The sequence below is a fragment of the Taurulus bubalis genome (genome assembly GCF_910589615.1).
Source record: "Taurulus bubalis genome assembly, chromosome: 12".
NCBI classification, from domain to species: Eukaryota; Metazoa; Chordata; class Actinopteri; order Perciformes; family Cottidae; genus Taurulus; species Taurulus bubalis.
In genome coordinates this window covers 22,260,621-22,286,202 of record NC_136600.1, presented here as the reverse complement: position 1 = coordinate 22,286,202, position 25,582 = coordinate 22,260,621, and the positions used below count along the sequence as shown (strand labels likewise).

Genomic DNA, 25,582 nt, shown 5'->3' with positions numbered 1-25,582 from the left:
CAATGATCAACAACGGCAACACACTCAAAGCTCCAACAGTAAAGAGAAGCATGCAAACACTACACCGGGTACAACATGACAAATCAAATCTCTCCGGTGTCCCGCCTGCACCCCGTCTGCCTTATCGGTGTTTAAGGCCGTTCCAACTCGACAGCACTGATAGAAACACGGCTTGTTTTCTGAGCTGCCTTCTAACTGCTGCTGTTGCAACATGACGCTGCTGCGGTTTGGCTCTTTACAAGCCATCACACACACACACACACACACACACACACACACACACACACACACACACACACACACACACACACACACACACACACACACACACACACACACACACACACACACACACACACACACACACACACACACACACACACCTCCCAAAACGTTTTCCAACAGCTCTGCAAGATGCAAGTTCGAGGCACGTCAAAGAGAATAAAAGCACATAATCGCGCCGATATTTATACTGGCTATAAATCCACAAAGTGTAGACGCAGACGGCCGAGTGACGATGGAAGAAAAACCTTTACAGATGTGTTTTACGGGGCCTCGACTCAGGAAATATTTACAGGGAGCAGCGATGTGAACCCTGACTGTTCCTTGCATAAACTTACATACAGGTTACCGTTTCTTTATTTTCAAAAAGGTATTGCTACTAGAGGTTTTCCCAGACTTGATGAATGTCTCAGGAAAGCAGAGATCAGAATAGGCAGATGGCTTAAGGGGAACGAGAGATTAATAATAGAGGAAAAAAAGCCTAGACTGTTAATTCTGTGCTGCAGAGGAGTTTCAGATGGCAGCAAATAAACCACAATATACTACTTGCAAAGTCAAAGTAATCTCTTTTTCACCACTTTTCGTCTACTTTTTTTTTTTTTTAACTCTTTCCAACTCCAACACCGCCCCCTCTTTCTCTCCCTCGGATGCTTCTCTACTTTCGGGCTGTGGGGTTGTTGGTCTTGGCTGAGGCCCAGCTGCACTTAATGGCTCCTTGCACTCAGAGGGTTAAAACCACTCTCACACAGGAAGGAAAGACACAGAAACCGGCATATAGAGAAGAAAGCGACAGAATAATCAACACATGTTCGGAGGCCTCGCTGAGATATTCACGCAGCAATAACAGGTGTACGCAATTTAGAGAATACTCCCTCTTTACCAAAAATACTCAGGAACACCTGAGGAGGAATCGGAAAGCCAGAGAAACGGCAACGGACTGAGTAGAAACCACACACACACACACACACACACACACACACACACACACACACACACAAACACACACACACACGCCAGTAAGAAGGAACTACTTGACATTTAGGAAAGTATTTGTTTTCTTGCCAAGAATGAATGAAAGTTCCAAATCCAAACCAAAACCAATTGTCCAATAATCATTTGGGCAATTAAATCAGGCATCGTGACCTGCCTCAAACTGAACGTCAACGGAAAGGCAATCTGATCTCAATCTAAAAGGAATCAGGGCGACCAATTTGGGGTTTAAGTCAGGATGAATCCACACAGTGTGTTTCTTTAGCTCACTAATCACCACCTTAGTTGTCTGGTTGCTTGGCAACCTCATAGCGACTACAAGACTCCAGGGTCTCTCAGAACACATATGTATTCGGAACTTGGAATACAAAACACGGAACCTCAACTACAGCTATAATGTATTGTATTACACATATAATTCAAGTATTTCAACATGCAACAGTGTCCGATTCATCGAACCTCATGACACAGAACATATTGTTCAGTTCACACACATGACGGTGTACAAACATACATGCAGTACAGCACAGGACGCACAAATGGACACAAAGTGAGCAAAACACACACCTTGCTCTCCCTGCTGCTGCCTTATAAAAGTGCATTAGGAACATAAGTGCTCGGATCCATTATGGCCGGGACGATGCTAATGTGTGCGTCTGTGTGAGGTGGAAAAAGATACAGAGCCCGAGTGTTTGAGTGATGAGAAACGAGAGGAGCTTCATGATGCTTTTTTAGTACCTCTCCACTGAGGTCAATAGGTGTAAGTTTCTCCTTTGGCCTTTTGCCCGGACGGCGGTGCCGACGCCTCACAGCGCGGCATTCCCTTCGCATGGATTGCGTTACTGCTTCATAAATTCAAATCAATAAAACAACGCAGGTGAAGCGGACGAGGATAAACCGTCTAGGAACTGCAGGGAGCTCAATGAACTCCTAATAAATAAACTGATGACACTGTAGCTCCCACTGCTGCACCCTAGGAATCTAATCTCACATTTCTTTTCACCCCAGCACACAAAAGATAATACCACCTTTCAGAAAAAAAACACACAGAAGTGGTGTCAAAGTGTGACATGACGTCCTCGCAGAAGGTCCATAATCAGGTCAACAGAGCTAATCGCACGCGCATAAAGACATAAAGACACGTTTTCTGAGGACACATTCATTACAGACTGTGACAAACATTCCATGAAACATGTTTCCATGGGGATAACAAATGACAGTTCAGAGTAACAAAAGCAGAAGTGGTATTATTCCTTCCTCATCCGGCGCACTCTTCGGCTCAAGCGTCTTCTCACTTCGCAGATGTGCTCTTGGAATAGCTTCTCTGCAATCATCTCCCATCAATGCACATTAATAACTCTACTTCCTCCCCAGAGTCCTAAGAATCATTTCAAGTGTCCACTGGATATTAGCAATGATTTATCAATTATTCAAACGGAGACCTTTTAAAAAACACAAACAAATCGTTTATGTGCTGAGTAACTTCCTGTTTACTCCCCTTTCTCTGCTACTCTTTCTGGCTCCTGTTGCTTTTTTTTTTTTATTTATTCAGTCCTCGCTCCCTCCTCCTCTCTCCATGTTGTGGTTAAAGTCGCCAAGCGTTGCATTCCCAGGATTCCTTGCAGCCACTATGCGGACATGCCTTCATGCCAGCTGTGGCAGCAGTCCTGCGTATGCAGCTCCTCTCTGCTCCCGACCTTCATCCTCATTACAGGACGAGTCCTCGTACTTTTATTTCTATTCCTTCCCGATTCCTCTCTGTCATTCTTGTGTAGCACTTAAATATGTATTTAAGTAAAGACTTAATGAACCACTCTGAACAATAAAACACCGTTCAAACTAGTATCGTCAATGCAACAACTATGCGGCCAAGCACAGAAGATGCCATCTCAAGTATGATTTCAATCTCAGACATAACAGGCGCTCCCTCAGAGCAAAAAACTAAAACTAAACACGTCTCCTGTCCTCACCTTCATGCCGGCAGCTGCTGCAGGTCCACCAGGGTCCACCGCCTGGATGTGACAGGGTTTGCTGCCGCGCACCACAAAGCCCCAGCCCACAGCGTCACCTACGATCTGAGGAACGGCGAGAAGACATGAGATGTTGATATGATTAGGCACACGGTTTGTATTTAAGTGAAGCCATAATGTGCTTAATGTGTGGTTGTAGCTATGAAGTGGACCTTTGTGGTTAGATTATCTCCACGATATGCTGTTGCCAAAAGGTCAACGAACAAAACATTGACACTGTGAAACCATGTCTATAAATTACTGTAAACAAGTTACATTTCTGTTCCTAGTGTTATTTAATTCTTCAAGTGTTCTACTCATCTGACACACGTGCCGGAGCTTCCTGCATATCCACATGACTTGCATGCCCTGCTTTTAGTGTGTGAGAGAGAATGTGTGACTGTGAGCATGCATGACCACATCCACGCCTGAAGTGGTCTTTGTTAGAGGTCTGTGTGTGTGTGTGTGAGTCCTACAGTAAATGTCTTCTTTAGATAAGGTCCTCCTGGTGTCTGCAGCTCCTCGGGACTCACTTGTCTTTTCAGAACTGTTGAGAGAAACACACTAAATATGAGTTACTACCCTGACAATCAGGCACAGACAAATACACATGCACACATACTCAAACAGGCATTGACATGCACACACACACAGACATAATATTGTTGCCTAAAAAGTGTGTCAAAAGTGCTAATGTCAGTCACATGCTAACGCGGCCTGGAGGCTCGCTGCTTCCTGAAATATTATAGCTCCCTTCCCCTCCTCCAACTTCCCCTCACCATTGCTCAATCCAACAAGACTCTACACCGGATTCAACTGGACTTTTGTTTCTCAAGAAATATTTGAATGAAGTGTTACATTCATGCCATTAATGTGAATGATGCCAGATGAAGAGAGAATCCCCACACACACACACCATGCATATAATAATTCCCACACATAAACGTGTCATATTAAAAACAGACGTGAGCTGAGAATAAGGGTACCGACTAAAATGTTAAAACCAGAACCAACTCTACCCAAAACTACATTAATCTGAAACAAGAATTGAGTATTCATACTCACTAGCAGCGGTTTCACGTGTTCTTTGATTATTTTGTATATGTTTACACAGACTGAAAAAGTTAAAATTACAAACCTGACAGCAGATCCCTCAGGTAGCCTGTGGCGTGTGTATTCTGTTCAGTATGTGCGTATTTGATCAATCTCTAGTGGTCTGTGTAGTACTTCTAATCTGATGAAACCCAGGAAGTGAAGTGAGACCTTTTTTTATCCTCTTGATCTGCACATTTCCATAATCTCTCTGTAATAATTCTGATCTGACCACATGTACAGCACAACCTCTCTTTAATGCCTCATCTCTTCTTATCCGTCTGGCTTCATGGATGCATAGCAGAGCTTTTGTACCACTCACTGGGAATGTGTTATATTTTTGGACTCCTTATCTTCCCAGAGTGTGATACGCACAATTATTAAGGCTAATTTGAGGCAGAGGGGGATGTTTTTATGTGTGTGCGCCTTCCTTTTCCTGCCCATTGTGCATGGCGTGTGTGAGTGCTTATGTCATGGTGCTACAAAGAGACTCTGTCGAGGACGCTGCTTGGATTAGACATCAAAGGAAACCTCACGGTAGTAAAAGACACACACACACACACACACACACACACACACACGCTCAAAGGCATCACTTCTTCATTGACTATCACTTGCTACAAGCAGCACATATTGATCTTCCTCTGAAGTTAACACGAGGTAATTTAGCGTCTCTTCTTCAAAGTTTCTTTCTTTCATTCTCAGTGCACTAAAAATAAAGTGAAGTTTGTTGGTAATGAATGGAAAGAGGGTGGAGTAACTTTGGGTTTAACTTGTTTTTGTGCTTCTATACTTACAAGAAATAATATTTTTGTATGAATCACATTCAAAAGTGTCTTTGTAACACATGAATTGATACGTTAACATCAGCATGCTTCCCATTAATCTGTGAACTCAAAACCCTTCCCCTTCAGACCAGTTCATTCACATTTATTAGGAGATGGCTGCAGCTGATCTGTATTCATTGGGTGGAAACCAGGAACACGACTTGAGGTCGGTGTTGTCTATCACCGATGTCATACACACAACAATACGTTTTCTATGACTTGTCCGGGCCTTTCCTTTATGACCATACATTCTCTGAAACATCTGTGTGTTCATGAAAAATAAGAGTCTGACATTACCCAATGCAGAGAGTAGAGTACCTGATATGCCTGAACATTAAAGTATTGTTGAACCAATAACTATTGTTCTTCGTTTTTACTCATTATACATGTATTTGTATGACTTTTCCAAAAGGTTCAGCCTGTAAATTGATATTTAAAAGGTTTTTCCATTACTGTACAAACCCTAGTAATAAAGAAGTAATTGAAAACTGCGTTTATAAAAGCTGAAACATAAGCGCTAGTATTTCTTGTTAAGAGATGAAGAGTGAGGAGGCCCTTCACAGACTGGACTTTATATATATATATGTGTGTGTGTGTGTGCGTCTCCATGTCATCTCACCAGACTTGGGGTTGCAAAGGACCGGTGGGCTGCTGCTGAGCGTGGGACTGCTGCTGTAATAACCGCTGCTGCCACAGCTGCTGCTCATGCTGCTCCGCCGGACGCCAACCACCACCTTAATCTCTTTAGTGGGACTCACTGAGACCGAGAGGGAGACAAAGAGAGCTGTGAGACGACAGCTATGAAGCTGGATAGAGACGGACGTTTATTTGACAGTTTATTAACTCGGCCTTTCTACCTGTAGGAACCTGTAAAAGTACCTACCCAAGCTGTGTTTACAGAAGAAAAGTAGCACATGTGTTTGAAAAGAGTAGGTTAAACTATCTCTCTACCATAGTTTGCCAATTACAATCACTTTAAGCTACCTCTGAGTTTTCCCAGAGGTACTAGCTTTGAGTAAATGATAAGGTTTTAATAGAGAATCTCCAGTCGTAGTTATTAAGAGAAAGATGCTTCCAGCACCAGTCCACCTATTGCCAGAGAACTGGACTCTGTGTTAGGCTCTTTAGGGCTTCTCTTTCTTTTAGATTTACATCATTTCATATTCACGCAAATGTCTTTAATTAAGGAGTCAAAATGTCCCTTATCTTCCCCCACAGAAGATTGAATCCAATAACTAAGGGAAATATTGAATTTACAGTGAGAGTAAAGAAATAAAACTGTTAATAGCTGGCATACATAATGATATATTATTAGACATGTAAATGGACCAGTACGAACCTGAGAGGAAGCTGGTGTTGCCTCCATCGGAGTTCTGCTTGCGAAGACAGAAGGGGCTGTCGTGACTCTCCGGGATGCTGCGGCTGCGCTCGTGAAGAAGTTCGATCAACCGCCGCCGCCGTCGAAAATTCATCCTAAACTGGTAGAGGAGCGGCCCGTTGACAAAGTGGTGCTTGTGGGTTACTGGTGACAAAAGAAAAATTGGACATGGAGAGAATAAATTAGCATTATCAAAGGAGGAGGAGGAGAGGGAGAAATAAGACAAGGTAGAATGCATGAAAGGCTTTCTTTAAACAATAGAAATGTCTTCTGCAGAATAAAGTATGAAGGAGGCAGAGATGTAAAGCATGAGGAAATGGACTAATTACCACCACTACATGAACAAGGAACAGTCCTTCTCTGCAAAATAGTCAAACTCTAACAGCAAACTATTTTAATAACCAATGGAATATGTACTCATTTTTCCAAAGGTCAGCTGGGCTTGAGTACAGTTTCATTCAAAGCACGTGTAACTGTCAATTCACCGTCGCCCGCTTTTATTTTAGTGTTAGTTTTGTTTTAAGAACTGAAAAGGATTTTATAAATTCAGAGATCATCAGACTCAAAAGATTAGGGCTCACAGGATGAGACACACACGGGTAGAGTAGATCAATCAAACTATTTTATTAAAAACACATTGTATTTACCGGTTTTAATGTATTGTCTCTTTTTATTTTGTTATGAACCTACATTTCATTTCCACGGTTCCATTTATAAATGACTATAAAACATCATTTCCTTTCCATGGTTTAAATAAATTGATTTGAATGGCGATTCAAACATGTGGTATCACAAGGACAGATGCAACATTGTTTTGTCCTTGTCGGAGTTTAATTTGACTGATCCATTTTCTTATTTGTATATTATTCACACATTTTCCTAAATGGAATATGTGTACATAGCAATAGAACATTTGTCATATTCACGTACCCTTCGTCACAATTCGTCCATCCCTCCAACATCAGTGACTATCACGGTTACTGTCAAATGTCAAATGCTAATGCAGAGGGTTTCTACAGTCATTTAGTTATTGTTCGTCAGCCTGCGGTCCGTCCACACGTCCTTGTGTGGTTGTGAAACTATTGTCAACCTCAAAAAATCCTTTTATTAAATCTGACAAAAGAAAAACACACTATTGAACACCGTTTCGAGGAAGGTTTCACTCTCCTCGCCGCAATAAATGGACTAAACTATTGGAAGATTGAAATTCTATTTTCTCTTTGCTAGTTTGCTTCTTCTTTTCTGATGCTGGTTTAAACTGATTGTGACTGTTTGGCAGAGATCCAGTACTCTGACAATGCATGTGATTTATTTGCTTCCATTATCTGCCAACTGTACTTTAAGCTCTGTTTTAAAGCTACTTTCTCCGTAATCTCAGCGGGTCAGACGTATAGTGTAGAACAACAGCTACCACATTGTCCCTCAGGAAACAAAAGATAACCAAACACAATGTAGATCCGTCCAGACTTGCCTGAATGTGAATGAATGAATGTGTGAGCATGACCTCTGGCCAGCACAGCAGAGAGTTTAGGAAAAGCAGATTAGATTGGATGCTTCTCAAACATGTTCACACTGTGTTTATAATGTGCACTGAAGGTCTGTAAACACATTACCACGACAAGATAACCGAGTTTAAATAACCGTCTACCGTAACTACAGGGCGTATGATGACATGAAACAGTGCAAAGTCTGCACATCATCCAAGAGTGGAGCAGTTATTTCCACAGGGAGGACGACACTATGAAGCCAGCAGGAAGCTGATCCGCCTCTGTATTACATTAACTAAGTGAAATGCACGTGGTATTTTTATGATGTGCTGTTCCTTATGAACATATACAGCCTGTAATCCACACCAAAGTCGTTCTGCATGCCGACAAACAGCTGTGTTGAAGGCTGTACATAATGCGTATTTAATGCCAAAACATATATAATATGATTGTGTATTTATTTTTGCAATTTGCAATTAAAAGATTGCTGAAATCTGCAGAATATTGAATGTTCAAATGAAGATAAAAGTCATGTCTCTGCACTAACAGCCTGATTTAGTCAGACACGGCTGTGAACCAAAGACATCCGCTTCAAATCAAAGAAACTCTCTCGACAAGGACTCACTGTAGAGCGGTTCATGACAACCAACACACACACACACACACACACACACACACACACACACACGCACACATATACATACACACAGACACGCACACACACACACACACACACACACACACACACACACTTATCTTGTGTGGCTAACTTGGCGTTCTAGTATCTCTGCTAAATACCTTTTTTAGGGAGAAGAGGATTGAAGAGGAAGTATGCCTTTGACTGGCTTTATTTAACGAGGTGCACACATTCCCACCTGGGAGTAACATGTTTGATTGCACACAAAGCAGATGCATTATTGCTCTCATAAATTTAATGAGAAAAACACTCTTCTCAAACTCCCCAGTAAACTACTGGAGGGATGACGCACAGTGCAAAAAAAAAGTGTACTAATGCAGAAAATATGCCTCTACCTGTTTTGTGACGGCTCTTTTTGTTGGCTTTTAATGTTTGAAGTTGATTAAACATTAACTTTGTGAGAAGAAAAAAAACAGTCATACATCAATGGACATGTCTTTTGTTCCTTGTTATCAAGTTGTTATTCAAAGATTATTCTGTTTTCATAAGAAGTTTGAAGTACTTTACTTGCGTTATGCAACTTTATATTTCCTCTACATTTCAGATGAGAACATTGTACTTTTTACTACATTTATCTGAATAATATTGGATTGGCTTCCGTAGCATATTGGTGGTCGAAAAAAATGTGTTTAACATTTTTGATATTGTGCCGTTTTCTAATGAATTTACTGTAATATCCAGAACATGTGATCCGCCACAAACTCCACAACTAAATTATCTGCATCCGGCCTGTTTTCACCAACTCTCCTCTCATTTCAGGTCCTGCCACTCGCACCATGAAACCACTCATTCCTCTCACCTGCTCTTCTACACCAATCTCATCTGCAGTTCATTCTCTTCGTAGTCGCTCACTATTTATATCCGTCCACTTGATCCCTGTCCGTTTGTCTTGTGTGTTACCGCCGAGCTCTCCAGCGTTACTCGAGCTTCTGTATCTGATCGGCCTGTTCCGACCCTGCCTGCCTGTTTTGACTTTAGATTTTCTGCCTGCCCCTTTTGGGATTTGTTTGCCTGAGTGACTGATCTCCCGGTTTTGACCTTGTCTGAATACTGAGTAAACTGGACTACCCCTGTATCTCTGTCTCTTTGTCGTGCTTTTGGGTTCCAGTTTACGTGTACTAGAAACCTTTACATGATCAGCTTATACAATGTGATTAAATATGACATTATAAAAGATTTAAGAACCTATATAAAGTACTTACGCTATAAGTAATAACTCTGATTAGCTTACAGTATATACAAATTAATATGTTCACATAGTGGTATTAGTATTTTCACTTGAGACTGAAGCTGAACAAATCACATCAAATCTCATATTTGTAGATAACATGATGTTGACCTCCTGTGATCCCGAGTCTCTTAATCGCATCTTTTCCATGCGAGGAGAGCGGAAACGAGGAAATATGTTTTAAAGAGAAATGAGACGTCCTTTCCTCTGTCGCGCCTCGTCAAGCAACGTCTGTTTCTGATCACATCTGGATCAGCTGTAGTCGGCTTCAACAAATGGAGAGACTTTGATGGAGCTTGTGTCTGCTCACATGATCATTGTACTAATAAAAGACAGTTACTCTCTGTAGCCTGTCACCTGTTTAACAAACGACATTGTGTATTTATACACAGTGTGTGGTATTTATACTGTGTCCCGTTTATATAAGCAGGACCAATTTCTACCGGCGGAATGCATTTGTCTTATTTAATAACTATTTGCGTTATTTGGGACTGTATGTTGAAATAAATAATAAAATATGATTATGGTTTTTCTTGAACAATGACATTACTCATCAAACCCAAAACTCAGGAATCATCAGCCTCACGTCACTGAATGGAAATTGCATTAAATTATGTAAAAAGTGTTTCTGCCGACAGACAAGACTCTCCAGGTCTGTCTGACTTTAAGTGTATCCAAAATAAAAGTTATTGAGGGAAATAACGCATCATGAAAAGACTAATCTTTCCAATAAATCCATAAAGTTGTTTCTGGTGCTTTTGTTGAAATACAATATAAAACTTGTGATCCGTCTTCATTCTGGTACAAAACTCCAGTGATGTTGAGAAAAGTCCCTTCAGTCCGATCAGCTGCATTATCCAATCAAATGACTGATGAACAATGAGGGGGCGTGTCGGCCCTTAAAACACTTCCTGGAAGGCTGCGCTCATGCATCCTCGCTCATGGCTCCTCAAAGATTGAGCACATTAGGTTTAAGCGAGGAGCGAGCAGATGACAAATAAGAGACGTGGGATGTAACCAGAGAGATCCCAGCCAGCATGACATGTAATGAGGGTCAGAACGTCTGGGAGCCCAAAATAACCTGTACATTTTAGGAGTGTACAAGAACAAGTGCTGAACCATATTAAGTGTGAATAGAGGTCATTTTTTTTTTTTTACAGAAAAGCACAACTGTAATCCAGGCTAGATCTTTCTAGACTTATCTGTGATTCTTAAGTGGGCAAATGGTTTGAAAATTGCTGCAAGCTCAGCACTTGACTTTGTCAAGGACATTTTTCTTCAAGAGTCCCAACTATGTGTTTAGTGTGCAGACAGGGCAGTAATCATACGAGTCAGTAAGCATAAGAGCCAGGACACCATGAAGTGTGAGCTGGGCTCTCTGACAGGATCATGCAGGAGGAGAGACGTGACTAAATGCAGGGGCTCCAGTGTCAGACCATTAATCTGTCAGTACTGGAACCTGCACTCAAGTAATACAATGTTGAAATACTTGGGATTAAAATGAACACCGTGTACGCTAATGGAACGATGCAGCCGTTCCAATAGTTCCCCGTCCATAAAAGAAGCGTTTTCCCCGCAGCCTTCCTCACCGTGCTGGATGATGCCGTGTTCCAGAAGCCTCCGTCCGAGCTGCTCCGCCTCCTCCCTGGTGGCCATCTCGCCCTCCTGCAGCAGCCAGTCGATGAACTCCGTGGCCACCAGCGCCCGCTCGAATGAGCCGTTCTCCTCCTCTCTGGTTTGTAACAAGCTGTTTTCTGTGTTCATCAACCTGCGGAGAGAAGAGCGGTCACTTTGATTGGTTAGGCGTTGCTTAAAATGTCTGACCCACGCCACTTACGGCAGTTTGAAGTTTAGCTTCATGGGAACTGTGAACCAATTCAGCGATAGGAATCAATTAGTTTTTGGAATCTAGTCAGCACCGACAGTAATTGAGATGCATTGGTACCGATACTGACTGAAACAGCTGGATCGGGTATCGGATACCATGATTTTATTATATAAAACAATTTAGTACATTCATATCTACACATTCATTTGTTACATTATGTTTTCCAAAGTTGGGAAGCCATGTTTAAGTCACGCCTGGTGTTGCATAAAAGAGTGAACCCGGTCACCTTCAGACAGTGAGACATACAGCTGTTCAAACACTGGTATCGGATCAGTACTTGGGATCCAAAAGCCCGGGACTCTCGATTGGGACATAAAAAGTCTGGCCGATGCATCCCCATAAAGTAAAGCACTCTTGACTGCATCAGGGAAAAGAAGTGTGAATATGCGACAACATGTATTTTGCAGCTTTGGTGGATGTCTCCATAGCAACAGCTGGCTGGGCTCATGGCCTTTAGCAGCGCTGCATACAGCACACACTCATGCTGCAATATGTATAACCATTGGACATAATTTGACCCTATAGTACTATTAAATTATCCAAGAGATGCATTCAGGGTTCAGTAAAACCCGTAGTTATTGGGAGTAAGATAGCTGAGTGGGAATTTCCAGCAGGGGAAAATCATCCAAACCAGCAGCTCTGCCTATTTGCACAAACACTGCACTCACTTAATACTCAAGTCATGTAATTTGTAGAGCCCCATGCAGCAAAGCTACAGATCACATAAGTACGATGACAAGGGAATGACATCAAGAAAAACCTTTGAGATCTTTTTCACTGACAGTCAGGGGAGTTTTGACTTTGTTGACTCAACTGAAAACTAAAATAAACATCTTTCACAGCAATAAAAAGAAAAATACTGACTATCACAATTGAGGCTGCAGTTTTGTTCATAAATGTGAGTAATTCTTAATAGGATTACATGGAGCAGGTGATGTTATCTCATCTGAATGACACATGCAAACTCAAGCAAACAAAGTCAGACAAGTACCCACATGCACAGAGAAAGAATTGCTGACTCTCCTCTTATAAACCCACATTCACACCCATCTCTTACACCTGAAAACTGTCACCGGTACATTCACACGGCACAAATCAGCCGAACAGTGGATACGAGAAACAATAAGCTTTCTGTGGCACACCTGAACATGTCAAAGCATGTGCTTGAAACAAAGTTTACTGTCAAAGAGACAGAGATAATAAAGTTACCACATCTATGTTATTACATTCCCACATTCTGTTTGAATGGCTATCAATTATTCACTTCACAGTCAACTACACCGTCAGAGAAGGACACTGAATATTGGCACAGAGTGCTGCAGGAATGAGTCCTGTAACCTGTAAATGAAACAGCAATTACAGGTTACATGATCTTCTAATTCCCTTGTGTCATAGTCAATGGTTTCTCAATAGGTTTTTGGCTGGAGGCCTGAAATAAGATCTGTGAGAAGTTTTGTTCTATGATGTACATTCCGTCAGTAAACAGCACTCGTGAATTTTGAAGCTTTTACGAGTCTTAAAAAAGGTGGTTTCGGAAAAGTGGTAAAATTAGACGACAAAACCTCATCACAGGCTCGTTTGAAAAAGTGAATGTGCACGTTAGCTTTCTACACCCTTTGCGGTTGCATTCATGTTTAAAAAAAAAAACAACAACACAAAAGTGGTGTTCATTTGTGAAAGCATCTTGCGGAACCAAAAGTGAAGTATCCTACCAAAACAAGTCATCCCTGCATCACTCTGTAGCCAAAGACGTACGGCTTCAGGATAGGAAACTCTGACAACCATTGAGCTATTTAGACCAACCCAAACTGGAGAGAAGAACCAGTGGTGCGGGAATGAGTCAGGGAACAGATACATCATCTAAAAATTGTAATAAATGTTGTTGCATGTTCATAACAGATTAGTCAGCGACTCGAGAGATTAAATAGGAACAGGTTGATGGACGGTGGGGTAAATCATTTGTTATACGTGATTATTATATGGGTTTTAACCTTCTGACCGAGAGTTGGATGCAAAGACCGATACCAGTCTCATGTCTGTGTGCCGAATATGAAGCTACAGCTAGGAGTTGGCCTAGCTTAGCATAAAGACCATGGGAAAACAGCTTACTTTGCTCTGTCTGAAGGTAATAAAATGCCTCCATCAGCATCTCACTTCCTGCAGTGTCTGCTGGTTCCCTGCATGGCAACTGGGCCAAGAGGTGGTCCGGTTATTATAGGTTAGCGGATTCGGTTACTATTGGACAGAGCCAAGCTAGCCGTTATATTATATGATATATATGAATATTAGTTGCAAAACCTCTAGAGCAGGAAGAATAGCTTCCCTTTTAACAAAGCCAATTGAGGATATGTGAAATTAAACTAAATTAAAAGCCTCCTCTCTGCAGTTCTCCGAGTTCTTTCTGCTGGTGTTCGTTCAACTATGACTAATGATCTAGAGCTGCAGGCCCACATTTCAAGAGATGAATTACATCGTCATTTAACTTGGTAAGCTAAAAAAGCTAAGCTAAAAAAATAAATAAAAAATAGAACTGCAGTTCAAAAAGCAGTTAAGAAAATGACTCATGTAAAGTCAACACACAATGGCCGACAATAGAAGCCAACATCATATTACAAACGTTGAAAAAACTGGACGTGGCTATGTACATAATGCCATTTAATTAATTTAAACATGTTAAGTCAACAGACCATGTAGTGTTAGCTTCAAGGGATTGACTCAAGGTATGGTCCTCAAAGTAAGCACAGTGCTTTGAATGACAGCATCTTGAGTACCATGTAGAAGAGGATGCAAGACGTGAGACTACATGCACATGGTTCATGATAACTTAAAGTGGGACGAGGCGAGCTGCCGTGACCTGGATATGCACTCGGCGCAGTTGTTCAGTCAGCATGCCTAACTCGGCTGGAGTGATGCCCACTGAGACTCGTTTGTAGGACCACCAGGCTTTTACCTGCTCTCACATTTGGTGATGAAGGAGGGGCGATGATGACTCTAGGGCCATGCAAGACTTTTAAAAACAGAAATACGACTAAAAGGGTCATTTAGGGGCCAGGGGAAAGCACTATAGACTAAGCTAAGGCAGCAACAACATACAAATAAACTAATAAACAATGAATTATGAAAAACATCAGAGCTATCTGACCTGGAGGAAGCAGAATGCTTTATTTTTTATATTTCTGAATTGAGTTAAAGTGGAGGAAATGAAGTTGTCATGGCCTTCTTTTAACTCAATTGTGTTGCATTTGCATCACAATTATTGAGCGGTACCACATTAAAAAGCAACAATTGTGCTTATATTGCCACTTTCTATCGGCAAGTTTGATTTTCTTTAAATAAGAGCGGAGACGCCAATAGTCTACTACTAGTCTTCTACATCGTGTTTTTTTTCAATTCGATAGAGGTTTTATCGGAGTAATTGTTGCAGTACAATAAATCAATGCTATGCCTCATTCAGAACCCCTATTTAGAAAATCGGGGCCGCAGTTGTTGCCGTTTCCTGTGTGGCCAACTTCTCAGAGTGTTTATGTCAACACTTTCACACTTCATGACCCCTTGTCCGCTGCACTGTGGCAACTTGACAGCACAGCGTGTGCTGTTAACGCAACAGTTATGAACCTTCAATGACGCATAATCTCAGCTGCTGCCTCCAAAGGCTGCCAACAGCGACCGTATGGAACAACAAATAAAAGATAACGTTGCTGCATGTACTTATCAGGACTTTCAGTAGAGATTATAATTACTTTAAACTAATCTAGCAGAGTTAAAACATGAAATGTTCAAATGCCTTGATGTTAAAACATTGCTCATAACCATGTTGGACTTAATCTACTTTAATAGCCTAAGCCATTCTACCAGTTATCAGTAAGTCATGTGGAAACATCAGGATACACCATCAAGCAGACCACAGCTGATGTAATTATTAGTTGTAAATCCAGCATATACATTACTTTATATTGGTATAATGCACAATGAACCAGTGGTATGTTTAGAAGTTAAAGGTTGTGTTGCTCTCTCTTTATTAAACAGCATGTATCTTCCATCTGTGGTGGATGTCTGGAGGGCCAGAAATGGTCACTAATAACGTGGTGTAGCGTATGCAATTTGCAGTTAATGGGGTAAAACATGCAAAATGGTCCATTAGGATCAAAGACTATATTTAGATACGGCAAAATGCCACGCAATCTGGTACAGGCGTGTATAGAAAAGTACAACCTTAAAAAGTTTTAGATCACAAAAAAAAAGTTAGGATTCTTTTTTAAAATTGTAAAAAAAAATAGACAGATGGGACTCCTTTTCTTCCCTAAAATATAATAGCATTTTTCAGCTACGGGAACAAATGGGACTCTGGTGCCCGGGCAATGAGAGACAGTCTAAACTGAGGCGTTTCTTACCCTTGAAAAAGACACAGAGTCGATAAGCAGCATCGTCTGCCTCTCCTACGCCCTCTCACACACCAGAGTACACAGCGACATGGAGCCAATGTTGATGCACAGACTTAAACCAAAGTGACAAGATGAATCTGAGTGTGGAAGTGAAGGAGCAGAGCTTACACCTTGCAAAATGCTCATACTGCGGTGTCCTTCCACATTGCTCATTACCCAGCTGCCCCGGTGAGGACCCTCTACTGCCGGTGTGAATGTGTGTGAGCAAGAAGCTCAGTGAATCTACTCCACATAAAAGGTTAGATTCAAGTGTTTTGATTCATTTATTCAAAATGTAATTGATCTAATTTAATAGTTCAATATGAGCATGACGATGTACGACATACTGTTGCCATTCAACCACAATCTAGAGTACACATGCACACGTAAACAGTGGAACAATGTATTAAAAGGCCTGTTAAACATTGTCCTCTCCTGTGGCCTAGGAAATGCTGTCAAAACAACCGTTTGCAATGTCTTCCTGCAGTTTGTTTTTTCATTGGTTTGTGTATGCCGATTTGACAATTGACAGCATCAGAGATCAATGTGTGTTTGCAGAGCTCCGTTTATTTTTCTAATGGAAAAACTAGATGTGACTATGGCTGTAGACAAGGCTCCTGATTGAACACGGTAAACATGCAGTGTACATGCGCGTTAGCCTGCTAACATTAGCTAATTATCACTAAAAACAAAAATGGGATTGTTATTCGTTTTGCAGGTATTTATTCACCACAAAAGTAATGAACAAATAATGTTTTTTTTAGCTGATGATGGTGTTCAGCGGATGACCGAAGTCTCCTGAGAGACACGTGAATGTGTGTACCACTTATAATTGTTGAGATCTTTCAGTCTGGAACAAAGTGGAGGACCGACCTACATCTACATCCCTTGAGCCACTCCGCTAGCACGACTGAGGAGCGCTTTTCGGTTTGCACCAACATACAGTCAGGCATGAAAAGTCACCTTCTTTGGTGAATTTCAGGGAAAAGACAAGAATATCAGTATTTTTGTAAGAAATAGAAAACACAATGTCAAAATGTACAAAAAAAACACAAGAGATATAATCTCCTGTATGAGTATGCTGGGGTAGACATCTAATGAATTAAAATGTCTGTGCAAGACTAACAATCTAACATAAAATATGGAAATTTAGTTGAATGTTGCAAACCTCTCACCAAAGAACCAAATACCATAATTTATGTCTACTGTGGACGGTGACCTGTGAAATAAATGTAATCAAGAAGCAACTCTAGTTCAAGCAAGCAACCACCACCACAGCCAGCTTGAGGGTGTGTGTGTGTGTGTGTGTGTGTGTGTGTGTGCGCGCGCCCTGGGCTGCACCATGGTGATTACATAAACACATAGCTTTGAGAGCTGAGACGACAGATGTCTCCCCTTGGACTATTTCTTCCTCTTACGCAACTCCTCTGTGTGCGCGTGCGTGTGCGTGTGTGTATGTTAAAAAAAACAAACATGAAAAACAGGTCTCTGTTCATAAGAGCGTTGCTGTGTATGTGTTAGGAGAGGCATAGAAATATTGTTTACTCATGAGACAAAAAGGTGGCAGGATGCGTGGGACAAGGAAGGGGAGTCAAGCTGCTTGTGTATGTGTGTGTGTGTGTGTGTGTGTGTGTGTGTGTGTGTGTGTGTGTGTGTGTGTGTGAGAGAGTGAGAGAAAGTGAGAGTAAGAGAGAGAGAGAGTGAGTGAGGAAAGTACAAAAAAATAAATAGACATTGAGTGTGTGTTAACGCAAAGACAGTATTTTCGTGAATCCCAAACTGTAGCGATGCCACTGAGAGGAGAGGAGACACACTGAGGAGGTTTTTGGGGGGTTACTATAGAAACAGAATTGGAACGAGAGCATCATGGGTAGAAAGCTGATAACAAACATAAACAGTGTCATTAGTGGTGTCCTCTGGCCTCCAAATCCAGCCCAACTCTGGGCAAATGAAAAACAAATCATCTAACCATCAATGGGAGCTTATGTTTAGTTTCTGACACACTCAATCACGCCGTTGAGAACGCGCTCACAAGGAGAAACGAGGTGGAAGACATGACATGCATGCATGGCGTGTGTTATTGCTTGCCAAAAGGCCATGAAGCTTTAAAGGAGGTACCCTATATATCTTAAAACAATCAGTATTTGGATCAGTGCATCCCAGTAAAATCGCTTTGCTTTGTGAAAAAGTAAATTAATTCTCCTGAAAAATGGTCCCAGCCAAGAAATAGGCCGACACATAACTCCACCCGTTTCCAGTCTCTATGCTACCCTAACCCGCTGCTGGCTATAATGCCTTATGTATTATACAGATATCCGAGTGGTGTTGGTCTTCTCATCCAACACATGGCAGGAAAAAACATGAATATGAAATGTTCATTTAAAGCTGCGTGCTAAAAAGGTGAAGGAGAAAAGCAATTAAACGCTAAAAGGGACGACTGGGGAGTTTCTGTTTCCATTACACAAATGTATGAAATGCCCTTTCCCCTCAATCCCTCTCATGGCTCCTCTACGACGGAGTGGTTGTGCTCGAGTGTGTTCATACTTCTCATAGATCCTCTGCCCCCTCATGAACACTTTGGCTTCACTGTCCAACGGGAACGTGCCGTCGTCTTTCCGGAAGCGGTAAAACAGCTTCAGGTCTTTGAACTCCCGGTGCTCATCACACACTGAAAACGCACGCACACACACACACACACACACACACACACACACACACACACACACACACACACACACACACACACACACACACACACACACACACACACACACACACACACACACACGACCAATAAGTGATGGTGTAGTTAATGATAAATTAACAAGAAAAAAAAAGCAAACGTGTCATAATGGGAACATGGGAATTTTGAGTATGTTCGTATAAAGCAGACAGTATCATTAAATCACTAATGGACAGATGGGATGAGTTAATAGTGAAGTATTTCTGTATGAGCTTCCACTAAAGAGGACGAGGCAGCCAACTCTTTTGACTCCGTTTCAGGGTTTGATCAAATGGGAAAAAGGTAGTGAGACTCTACGTTTCAGCCAAATTGTCTGAGAGACGCGATGAATCATTTATTAAGGAGGCACAGGTCGTTCCCAGAAAATGTCAAGAAAGAAAGACGGAGAGAGAGAGAGACAGAGACCCTTGCTGTTATACAAAATGGAAACCACAACAAAAGTATATACTGTACAAGACATAGCCCACACACACACAGAGACACACATAGCTCAGCTTTACCGTGGTGAATGATGCTCTGGTCTAAGAGTTTCTGGATGATCTTGATGGCTGTGTCTCGGTCTGAGGCCTCCTTGTGTTCGAGGAGCCAATCAATGAGCTCCTTGGCCACAAAGCAGTTTGGGTAAGTACGCAGGTGGTGCCGCCGATCCTTGATCAGCTTCCCCTCATGAAGCCGCAGCCTGGAGAGCAGAAACAAACCACACAGGGGGAAAAAGAAAAATCATTGAGTGTTCTTTGACATGCTAAACTTCTGGGTTAGACTTGTTTTTCATTTTAAAAATCAATGCTTTGAGTCAATTCTAGTAACGACTGCAGTCAAGTCAAGGTTTCCAAAAAGGCCGGATCAAAAAGGTACAAACAGGATACTAAACAGGCATACTCACAGCACAATCCTGACACTGGGGCAGGAGACAAACAGGGTTTAAATACACGGGGAAGGTGCAGGTGATTGGACACAGGAGGAAACAATCAGGGACAGGGCAGGCAATCACAGGGGCAGGAAGACGTCAGGACACGTGCACTACAAAATAAAACAGGAAACTAGAAACAACCCAAAACCGTGACATTTGACTTTGCTGTCAAATGTCTTTTTCAGAGACAACGTCACACCAACTCCATTAAACAAATGGTCCATTTCATATTTCTCTCAAGTAGGGCTGAAAAAAAAAATCTGAATGGTAGAGAAAAGGATGAACAAGTCTTGCTGGTTTCATTTAAATCTTTAATGTCACGTTAGCATTATTAACCGGACGTATAACTGCATTGTATCTAGTACACTCAAAGTAAAAGGTGACTTAAAAATGGCAACCCCATTTTAAGTTTCTGCAATCAAAAGCTGCTGCCGACTTGCCAACCTGGCAACCACTTAGTTCATTCAAAACTCGTCTGCAGGGATTTATAGAGTGACTACATTGCACGAGGACATGACGATCCTCTCAAGCATATCTAGATGGCCTAGATGCTGGTTTCACATCATCCAGATGACCCCTTCCTGACCCCAATCATTGTGAAACATCCCTCCACAGCCTTAGCCGAGTCTCCTGCAGCTAGTTCCCCTCCACGCTGAGCCTGTGTGCAGCTGGCCAGCATCACCCCGGATTAGCAGTGACAGCGCTGGTCCAAGCCTGCCCAGTAAGACTTCAAACCAGGTCTGGCATCATCCTCTCCTCCTCTGTTCAGCGCCAAAGGGTTTCAGTCTGATCTACCAATAAATCCTCTCAGATGGAGCTGGAAACTAAAATCACCCATCTTGCCATTTCCTCACAGGAGGATTAGGTGAATCACTACATGTGGTGGTGGGTGTTCTGGTTGCTGCGTTGGTTACTCTCTGGAGAAGCATTTCCCAGAGTTGTGGGGGGTCGATTCACGACAGGAAAGAGGGTTTCTGAATAGGCCTCTGGCTCCCAGTATGGCCATAATGATGCCGAGTCCCCGGCTGCAAACATTCACAAAGCCTCCCTCTCTATCGCAGTCCAACACTGTGCAACAAACGGTCTATTCACAGCTATGAACTGGTCACAAGCCTTACTGCAGCAGCTGCATGTGTGTGTCATGGTATCCGTCTTTCTGTCTGTTTTCTAGCTCCGTGCCGGAAACAGATCCGCTCTGCGATACGAGGGGTCGACATGACCCGACACAAATAGGTGATGAGATATTCCAAAAACAGCCAGCGTTCTGTTATCAGTACCAGGAACTATATCGCTCATGTCCCACGAGCTTGTGATAAAAAAGTATCAAACAAAAGGTGTGGATAAGGTCCACTCCTTTTATACCAGCAGTGTTTCACGTCAGGTCAAATTGTATTCTTTGACTTTCTCAACCCTTCGTGTTATTTTAGTTCTTGTTGTTTTAACATATTTATTACACCTTTACTTTGTCATTACGTATTTATTGTACTCGTTTTGATCTGCAATGACGTTATTTGATCTGTTATTTTAGTTGCCGACAATTATATACAGTGGGTACGGAAAGTATTCAGACACCTTTACATTTTTCACTCTTTGTTTCATTGCAGCCATTTGCTAAAATCAAAACAGTTCATTTTATTTCTCATTAATGTACACTCAGCATCCCATCTTGACAGAAAAAAACAGAAATGTAGAAATCTTTGCTAATTTATTAAAAAATAAAAACTGAAATATGTCTATATGATCATCACGAAATGAGCAACGGCGGGATTTGACACGACATTATTAAATGTGTATTTCAGGCCTTTCATGTGTAAATGTGTATTTCAGGCATTTCGTAAACATACTAATACGATATGTCGTCTAACCTCGTGAGAAAACCAGAGTAAAAAAGTGGAAAAGATTCGAGCTTGCCAGGAGTCGAACCTGGAATCTTCTGATCCGTAGTCAGACGCGTTATCCATTGCGCCACAAGCCCGAGTGAATACTTAAACAATCACATGACCATTTTAGATATCGCGATAACAAAGGCACGACGTCTGCTACATACTTTCTTCGCATTCTCACGACCAATGAACGAAACATAGAGTGTAACACAAAAAACCATCGCGATGATTATATAACCTGACTGATTAACCACAGGCCATTCATTCAAATAGTAATATATATTAAACATGTTGTATTGACAATAACTTTAAAGGTTTCCCTTACTTTAGCAACGCTGGCAAGAAGAAGGCGTTAATAGTTCGCAGACGTTAATTGGTCAATTCTTGGTAGATTTGTGGTAGCAGACGGAAAGGTGATTGGCTGTTACTACCAACAACTCAACCACAATGTGCCCAATCAACAGACAGCGCCTCTGACCGTGGATCACAAGGTTGCAGGTTCGACTCCTGACTGAGCCATTAAATATTTTTGAACAAATAGATTCAAATAGTTTCAGAGCGTGTATCACATATTCGTTGTCTTCATCTATATTGTTATTTTAGAATTGTATTCTTTGACTCTCTCAATCTTTCGGGTTATTTTAGATCTTGTTGTTTTTACATATTTATTATACCTTTACTTTGTCATTACGTATTTACTGTACTTGTTTTGATCTGCAATCGTTGAATCTTGCAAATCCCCACGCCTTGGGACTAATAAAGGATTATCTTATCTTATCATTTGGTCTGAAATATTAATTCAGACCAAAGGACAAAGCTAAAGCAGGGAGTCAAGGTAAAACACTGAGGGCATCAATCATTAAACTCTCCTGTGTGTGTGTGTGTGTGTGTGTGTGTGTGTGTGTGTGTGTGTGTGTGTGTGTGTGTGTACTGCAGTGTATCGAGGCTACAGCCAAAGTCAATGCGACCCTAGTTTCAGCTTAGTTTAGCATGTTAAAAAACATTTGTTTTAACTGATTCATCCTGAGGGGGTGTGAGTTTCATGGCAATCCATCCAATAGTTATTTACATATTTCACTCTTAACCAGAAAATCCGGACTCGTGTTTGCACGACAGGAAACGACAGCGGATCCCCACGTCAATAGCATTCATCCTCTTGGGACCATGATCGTGTGTACAAAACGTCGCGGTAATCCATCCAATAGTCGTTCGAGACAGACATTTCAGTCTGGATCAATGCCACTGCCATCTCCAGAGCCATGTTGCTGGCGTGGCTAAAACAGCTCTCCGCTCTGCGACTGAACAACATGCAGAAAGACAACGCTTCACCGACGGAGCCTTGAATGTCTCAACCTCGAGACCTTTCCCCCAGAAAAGCAGCGCCTGAGAGGCAGAGGACTCTGCGACAGCCAACCCATCGTTCACTGACACTTGCCCCACTGCCAGCTGGCAGCCTCAGTATACAGCTGTGCCAGAGACACACACAGACACACACTATACAATGACAAACACACACTAGTGCTAAGCAAAATAACACCAAAGAGTATATCTAAACACAAACTATGAATCTTTTGAGGTGATGACTGGTGTTACTATTTATGGTTCTACAGAACAGAGCAATGTTACAGCGTGTTCCACTTCAGAAACAGCAAAAGCTCCAACTCGGTGTATCCCACCCAGCTGGAAAGCACAATTCAGTGGTGGTGTACTTTCCTCATAGTTCAGTGGGGGGCTGAAATTCCTGGCATTGGTGCCATGCTTTACCTACTGAGCCTCTATTCATCGCCGAGAGCGTGAGCCACAGCGACCGCCACCAGGGTTTTGGGGCCTTTCTTTACGTACGGAAGGTCAAAAGGGGCAGCATGTCAACAACGCTGCCTGGGATACCGGTACAATTCCCTGAAAGGATGAATGGGCCGGGCATGACAATGATTAGTAGGTTGATTATTACCCGCGCGGCTCAAAGGGCGCTGAATTACTGGAGCAACAAAAGAATGTGCTCAGTCCTAAAAAGCTAAACAGCATCCTACGGAATGCCTCAGGCTGAAATGTGCCCGTTATATATAGGTGAGGGGCAGCAGCAGCGTGCACAGGGAGGGGTGTGCACGTGTGGAAGCCTTTGTTTGGCTGTGCATTCTGCAGTGGAGCTGTAGGGCCAGTTTACAGTGAGGGAGAGCTACATGCACGAGCATTAACCTGCTGTCAAACATGCTTACAGAACACTCTTTTCTCAGTTACTGGATCATGTCATCCTTATCTGGGTCAGGAAGCATGGAAAGATGGAGCATGAAAACGGACTAAACGAGGATTATATACCGACAGGATTTAGTCATTGTTAGGTATTCAGTCACGGCTGTAAAGTAGGTGTCAGTTTACAGATGATGATGATGATGATGATGATGACTAAAATGCCACCGTTTCGTTCACTGTGTGACCTGCATGCTGACCCGGGGTCAGCGGGATTTCTGACCCAGCGAACCTACCTCAGCTGTTCTCCAGTGACGAGCACCTCGGCCAGCCGCTCCAGCTCTGCAGCCTTCTTCTGCATGGTGTTCCCGATGCAGTCCATCTCTCTGCTAATAGAAAGGAGGCGCAAACACAGCGTGTGTGTTTTTATTATATAGCCACACACACACAAAGACTTCATTCACCAGTCTTGCGTATTTGTAATTTGAATTGTGTGTATTAAGTGTGCACCATTATCATTCAAGCGGACAAACACTGAAATGATAGAAAAACAAAGGGATGCAAGCCATCCGCGCGGAGGTGATTTAAAAAAAACAATAAACAAAGCACTGACACCTCGCTTTATGCTCACCCTTCAAGCACCATTGAGATGGAAAAGAAGAGTCGATCAATAATCCCTTTGATGAATGAGGATACAGATTATTCCATCCTAGGAAACATGCAACAATGCAGTCAGTCACAGCCCAGCCCTTCAGTTCGCCAGCGGCCCCATTAGTCCACTTTTAATTCCTCGAAAACCTCCGACGTCTCCGAAATATCTGCACGCGCACATTAACGCATGCGTGCATGCCGCGTTCCCTTCGCGAATGCCTCGGACGCTACTTATGTGGCGACGTTTCGCTGCACCGCCTGTGAGAAGAACGCTTTCTCTCCGCGTCGGCTCGGTTTGTTTGTGACACGCCACACGGGACGCGTGCACGTTTCTCTCCACGGCGCAGCCAGCACCCATCCACAAAGCCCCCGCATTGGGAGGACTCTGCTGTCGTCACTGGGGGGGAGTTGACCGAGGGGGGAGGGGCTACAGACGCATGTGCGAGTGCGCTTGATTTATACACCGCTTTGGCCCTGGCGAGAATCACAGGGGTGGGTGTGGTTTTACATGCGATTTTTATTAAGTGAAAACACGGACCGCGCTGTATTATGCGCTTCATTATGTAACCAGTTTCATTGATAGATCATCACTGTTTCTCCTTACTGATCAACTTTAGGGATTTTGATGGTTAGGTCTTATTTATTTTTGCAAACAACAGATGAATATGTGAAAAGGATCTCAGTTTACAATAATAGATAGATAGATAGATAGATAGATAGATAGATAGATAGATAGATAGATAGATAGATAGATAGATAGATAGATACTGGGGGGAAAGTGTTACAGGAGACATACGAATATTAAGTACATTATTATTCAATATTAAATATTCAATATATCACAATACAATAATATAGCAGAGTGCGCCAGGAAGCTGAATTTTTTTATTGTAATATTCAACCACCAAA

At 42.2% G+C, this 25,582-nt stretch overlaps 1 protein-coding gene across 2 annotated transcripts in view; it reads right to left on the bottom strand.

The window, feature by feature from the left end:
- Window positions 1-24,407, bottom strand: part of deptor (DEP domain containing MTOR-interacting protein) — a gene marked incomplete at its 5' end in the record, with an annotated part of 28,662 nt that extends 4,255 nt beyond the window's left edge. Inside the window, 8 exons of one of the 2 annotated variants that reach the window (XM_079227200.1) lie at window positions 3,243-3,347; window positions 3,758-3,828; window positions 5,820-5,957; window positions 6,540-6,722; window positions 11,580-11,758; window positions 18,844-18,967; window positions 19,543-19,721; window positions 24,319-24,407. In XM_079227200.1, the coding sequence (XP_079083326.1) occupies window positions 3,243-3,347; window positions 3,758-3,828; window positions 5,820-5,957; window positions 6,540-6,722; window positions 11,580-11,758; window positions 18,844-18,967; window positions 19,543-19,721; window positions 24,319-24,404 (1,065 nt within the window). The remainder of the gene's footprint in view (window positions 1-3,242; window positions 3,348-3,757; window positions 3,829-5,819; window positions 5,958-6,539; window positions 6,723-11,579; window positions 11,759-18,843; window positions 18,968-19,542; window positions 19,722-24,318) is intronic. The other variant, XM_079227199.1, reaches the window with a different exon arrangement.
- Between the last annotated feature and the right edge of the window lie 1,175 nt (window positions 24,408-25,582).